The 6000-nt window shown below is 40.0% G+C and overlaps 1 protein-coding gene across 4 annotated transcripts; it reads right to left on the bottom strand.

Annotated features, from left to right (window-relative positions):
- Positions 1 to 5570, bottom strand: TSPO2 (translocator protein 2). 4 transcript variants are annotated; one of them, XM_074236865.1, is made up of 6 exons: positions 5476 to 5524; positions 3900 to 3934; positions 3379 to 3429; positions 3027 to 3216; positions 984 to 1125; positions 1 to 669 (listed from the first exon to the last, which is right to left on the bottom strand). In XM_074236865.1, the coding sequence occupies exons 4-6, from the start codon at positions 3197 to 3199 to the stop codon at positions 451 to 453; spliced, it is 534 nt and encodes a 177-aa protein (XP_074092966.1). In that variant the 5' UTR covers positions 3200 to 3216; positions 3379 to 3429; positions 3900 to 3934; positions 5476 to 5524; the 3' UTR covers positions 1 to 450. The 4 variants fall into 4 exon arrangements, with proteins under 4 accessions (XP_074092966.1, XP_074092965.1, XP_074092967.1 ...); XM_074236864.1 differs by lacking the exon at positions 3900 to 3934 and having other exon boundaries at positions 5476 to 5570; XM_074236866.1 differs by lacking the exons at positions 3900 to 3934; positions 5476 to 5524 and adding an exon at positions 4112 to 4654.
- Positions 5571 to 6000: the final 430 nt, after the last annotated feature.

The raw sequence follows: 6000 nt of genomic DNA, 5'->3' as shown, positions 1-6000 counted from the left end.
TTTTTTTTGAATTATAAAGATTTTATTTATTTTGAGTTTTACAAATTTTCCCCCAATCTTACTTCCCTCCCCCCAGGCAATTTGCCAGTCTTTACATTGTTTCCATGGTATATATTGATCCAAATTGAATGTCATCACATACTCTTAACTAATAACATTTTTATTTTTTAAAATACACATTTAATTAAATAAAAGGCCTTTATTTTAATAGGCAAGTGATTACAAAGAAAAAATGGGTCAGTTTAGGATTAGGTAGGAGGTTCAAGAACAGTGCAACTTATTAGGAAGGAGATGGGAATATTGATCAGAGGCTGTTTGGGAATTCCTTGTTCCTGCTCTTTCTGCCCTCCTTCATTTCTCAATCACTTCCCTTAACTTTTTCACCCTCAACCTTTAATATACCTTCCCCTTTTTCCCTCTTCAAATTCTCCCTTCTGTACTTTCCCTGTCTCAGTCTATCTTCTCTCCCATAGCCTGAATCTGGGATTGGGAGGAAAGCTGTGGTTTTGAACTGGAGTTGTCTATCCAGAGACGATAGGCCAATGAAATGGTCAGTGTCAGCCAGGCCAGGTAGGGCAGCAGAAGAAGGACAGCTAAGCCATTGATGTAGTGCCAGCTCAATGCCATACCCAGCACCAGTCCATAGAGCAGAAGCAGGTGGCAAAGGGCCTGGAGAGAGAGGGATGGATAATGAAATGATGGGAGAGTGGGATGGAGGCACAATTAGGTCAGGGGAATGGTGGGGAGAACCTTCATATCAGAAATATTTTTCCTTCTCCATTGACTCCCTTTCTACCTTCCCACCTCCTACCTTGTTCCACAGACTATATTTTTGGACTTCCTCAATAAATACTCACTGAATGAATGAATTATCTCCTTTACGGATCTTAAGTACTATTTCTTTTCCCTCTCCTATTTCTGGGATACTCCCCACCCCATCAGTGTACACACCCAACCACATTCCTGAATATTTTCACTCTTACCAGACCAAGGTTGTGGGCTCCAAAAAAGAGGAGCAGTATGATCCAGTTGAGGACAAGTTGGATAGCATAGAGACCAAGGGGCAGGGTCACAGGACGACCAAAGCGTCCACCCAGATCCTTCCACACCAGATAGGAGGCATATCTTTGGGGAGAAAGTAAATAATATACCTCATTAGGGAAGGTCTGGAGGGAATTGACAATGGATAGAATGGGAAGAGAGCAGGAATAGGGAAGGGGTCATTGTAGGGCTGGGCATAGGGCAACCTTAGGACTAGAGGAAGCAGGGGGTATAAGTGTCAAAGAACAGACCTGAGGGAAAACTCCCAGGAGAAGAAACTGGGGACCTGATAATACTTAACATTTCTAATAGCATGTTAAGGTTCACAAAATGCTTTCCTTACAACAGTTCTATGAGGCAGGTGGTTCAAGTATTGTTATTTCATATAATATTAGAATGTGTATATATGTATATAATTCATTATTTACAACAATTATTTATGAATACCAGGGCAAAGCACTTCTTTCTAGGCATCAGAGTATTTGTTTTTAAATGGGGACAATTGGATAAAAAGTTCCCTCCTGATTGAATATTTTATGTTTTAATGTTACTTTTGGCTTTTAAAACTTTGTTTTCAGGTCCCCTCCAAGTCTTAGGATCTTTGATTTTGTAATATGAGTACTACTGACTCAGGTACTTTTTAAACATGAGCAATTATGCTTGAAGTTTGTGATTTTAAGAACTTTCTGTCATTTAAAAATGTGTTCTCATTAACATGGAGCATAATAGTTGATATTATGTGGTATCCAGGAAGATGTTTTTTAGGATTCACTTGTAAGGCTCATTGTACCAGTCAGTAGTAGCTCCTTTCTTTGTTGATATTTTAGAACTATTTGTAGAAAAATATACCTGTGTAGAAAAGATTATATGTCATTGAATTTGTGTGTGTCTCTTGGTTAAAATGCAGTCAAGATTGCAGGCATAAAATACTGCACTTGTGCAGATTCTTGACTGCCTTTCTTCATTTAAACATTGTGATTGAGTAGGGGTCCTACTCTTCAGTAGGATGGTTTGCCATTTTCTTCTCCAACTCATTTTAATAGTAATGGTTGTCCTTCTTTATTGATAAAGACAACAACATCAAGGAGGTGATGCCATGACAAGCACATAAATTGGATTTGAGGGAGGGGATGCTCTGCTAAATCACTAGCCTCACTTTCTTCTCCAGAGTCATCTGGGTCCAGGGGCCAGATATGAATCAGGACAACTGGAAATGGCCTCAGATGTGAGGCAATTAGGGTTAAGTGACTTGTCCAAGATCAAACAGCTAGTAAGAAAAAAGTGTCTGAGGTCGAATTCAAACTTCTGTCCTCCTGACTACACTGAACCACCTAGGAAATGAGAAAACAGAATTAAGTGACTTGCCAAAGTTCCCGCAGCTAGTAAGTATCTGAGGATGGATTTGAACTCAGGAAGAAGTCTTCCTGATTTCCTGGAATAGCTCTCTATCCATTGTGCTGCCTAGATAAGAACTGGAAATAATTTAAAATGGATGGGCTAGGGCTAGAAACAGCCCTAGTGGAACAGACATAGGTCTCAGGAAAGTTTCAGAGACTTAAATTTATCTTTGATAAAAGAAAGAAATAGGGGTAGGAACCAGATAACTGGTGACTCAGTGGATAGAGAATGCCTGGAATCAGGTATACCTGTGTTCAAATTTGACCTTAGACTATATTTATGACCTTGGGCAAGTCCCTTAACTTCAATTTCCTTAGCTGTAAAACAGGGATAATAATAGTATCTGCCTCATAAGTTTGTTGGGAATAGTAAATGAAATAAAATTAGAAAAATCACTAAACATATTAACCTGACTCATATTAGTTATTTTATGAATACTTATTCCATTTTTGTCTCCCCTTCTCTCCGCAGCCCATATCTCTAGAGTAGAGCTTGATGCAAAAATTATGGGCTCACAGGTACTTTATTCTTATTCTATCCCTAGAAAACATTGGGAGTTGGGGACAGGACTGTATGTTGGGCCTCACCCCATAGTGGAGTAGATGGCAGTCCACAAAATTAAGAAGAGCTTGTTGGGTGGCCACCAGGGTGGCTTTTTCAGGGTCTCATACCAGGTGGGCATGTGCTGTCGAGCTAACAGCCAGCCCACAATAGGCCCCACGTGGGGTAAGGCCATGAAGAAGGTGCTTTGAGGCCACATTGTCAGAGGGGCTGAACCTGAGGAAGGAGAGGAGATGCCAATGATTAATATGATACTAAGTCCTACCAGCTCTTTGCTCCCTTCCCAAAACTGTCTTAATCATATACTAGTTCAATTACTCCTAGAACAAAGTATCTAGGGTGTTGGACTTGTACTTAAATCATGATTAATTTACTTACTAGGTCATATGACTCTGGATAAGTCACTGGGAGCAGCCTCAGTTTCCTTATCTGTAAAACAAGGATAGCAATAGTGCCTATATCACAGAGTTGTTGTAAGGATCAAGTGAGTTGACATATAAAATATTACAACCTTAAATCATCTAGTTCATTTTTCTGTTTTTCTTAACCCTGTGAAAAAAACTGAGGACCCAACTTTAGGCCCAAATCATCCCTGAAACTTCTGGTACAGTTGTGGTTCATAGAGTGAACTCTGATTTTTCTGACCACAATTACTGTCCCTTCCACTCATTGAGCATTTAGTGTGCATAGACAGCCTTGATTGTTTAATGTATGCTGTTCTTTTTTTCCCTAACAAGACTGTGAACCCTCTGAGATTGAGTCTTTCATATCTCTCAAAGCACTTGACAGAAGGCTGGATACATGGAGGACTCTCATTGAATTGAAATGAAAAAAGCACATCTGAACTGAATTAGAGGCATGATGGATATGATGTAATGGAGAAAAAGACACCAAAATACCTTAGTTTGAATCCTCCTCTGCTACTGAGTAGTATCTAGGTAGGGAGGAGGAAGACAAGTTTATATGCCTACTTAGAAAAAAAAGTAAACACTGTGCAAAACTCTTTACAAATATGATCTCATTTAATCCTCACAACAACCCTGGGAGGTAGATGCTATTATCTCCACTTGCAATTGAGGAAATTGAGGCAGATGGCCTTTAAATGACTTACCCAGGATCATACTGCTGGTAAGTGTTTGAAGTCAGATCTGGACTCCATGTATCCAGGTGCAGCATTTTACTCTCTGAGCTCCCTAGCTACCATGTTAGACAAATGACTTCTCTAAGGTCTTCTGTGGGTTTCAATTCTTCCTCAGTAAAATGATGTGGTTGAACTATGATATCTTCCAGTAAGAAATCCTATGAGTTCCCTTGCCTCTATCCCTTGTCTACATTTCAATCTCTTGTTGAAGGATCTGGCCAACTCCAGGAACTATTAGGCTATTAGTAAATATCTGCTCTTCCCAACTCAAGTTCTAGAGTTATCTACCTTTCACAGGCATCCTGCTTCAGGATCTCAGCCAGGAGTTACTAATTGCTTCCCGCCCAAATTCAAACTCAGCTGCTTGTAGTCTATTTACTTCCTTCTCTAAGGAGAAGTTGAGTTTCATCTAGCATCTGAGAATTCAGAGGCTGGAGATTCCCCACCTCCTAAATTTCCCTACCTCCAAAGAGGAAGTGAGTAGAGCACTGGCCCTGAAGTCAGGAAGACCTGAGTTCAAATGTTAGTTCAGACACTTGATATTAGCTGTGTGGCCTTGCAACTCCCCTCCCCCCCAAATCCCCCCAAAACAAAGAGTAAGGAAAAGACCCCAAATCCAGAATATTGGAAGTTCCTTGGTGGAAAAAAAAGTCCAAACCCAAGATCACTAGGCTAGTAAGAGTATGATGCAGGATTCAAACATAAGTCTTCTGGACTGCAGGTCCATTTTGTGCTAAAATTTGCATGAAATGTGCATGTTCAAGATAATTCATATTGCCCTAGCCCAATCCCTCAGTCTCATTCTGCTCTCACATATTGAACATTGAATTTAAACTGACTCAAAAACTCATACACAATTCATCTAACCAGGTCTTAACACAGTTGGTTTCAAGTGTCCCCTGCTTGTTTTTGTCTGTTTACTAGAGTAGATTTCTCCTCTATAAATTGCAGGTAATAACAGCTCTTACTTTACAGAATTATTTTGTGAGAATCAAATGAGGTAACATATAAAACGCTTTGCAAACCTTCAAGCCAGATAGTCAACAAGAGTTTATTAATTCCCTAATCTGATGCATGTTCTTTGTTAAGCACCAAAGAAAGACAAAAGCCCCCTCCCTCAAAAAGTTCACCATCTAGCAGGTTTAAAGTGCTGTATAAATGTGAATTATTACTATTATTATCTTTCTGGAAGCCTGACACTAACAGTCTTGCAGACTGCACCTCTTTCTTTATGTCTATTCTAAAGTACCAGTGGCCATATCTTTCTCTTTCTTTCTCTTCATTCTCTGCACTCTAATGCCATCTCCACACAGAATATGCCCTCCTCTCCTTACCGCAGTCAGTTGACTCCCTTGATGCTGTGCCTGAAGAGTTATGTAGGAGAAGTAGAGAAGAACATGAAGATGGGGTGTGAGGAAGTAGGGTGGGGCTTACTGCCTCCCTTTCCTAGATATCCAGGGTAAAGAGAAGCAGTCATAGGAGTACCAGTGAGGAGGTGTCTGAATTGGTAGTCATTTTCACTCTTTGTTCCAATGCCCTCAAGCTCCCCTCACTCAGATTTCCTTAAATCTTGAACTCTTCCCCTGCTGACCATTTCATTCTCTTTAGGGAGCCTTCTTTTTTTAATTATATAAATATTTTGTTTGTTTCCCAGTTATATACAATAATAGTTTCTACCAATCATTTTTTGCAAAGTTTTTAATTTTATATTCCCCCCTCCCTCTCTTCCTTCCCCCTTCCCCCCAACAGAAAGCAATCTGTGCATGTTCGAGATCATTCATATTGCCCTAGCCCAAGCCCTCAGTCTCATTCTGCCCTCACATATTGAACATTGAATTTAAACTGACTCAAAAACTCAT

This window comes from Macrotis lagotis, chromosome 5, assembly GCF_037893015.1.
Source record: "Macrotis lagotis isolate mMagLag1 chromosome 5, bilby.v1.9.chrom.fasta, whole genome shotgun sequence".
NCBI lineage: Eukaryota > Metazoa > Chordata > Mammalia > Peramelemorphia > Peramelidae > Macrotis > Macrotis lagotis.
The sequence above is the reverse complement of the archived record's forward strand: the minus strand, read 5'-3'. Positions and strand labels throughout refer to the sequence as shown.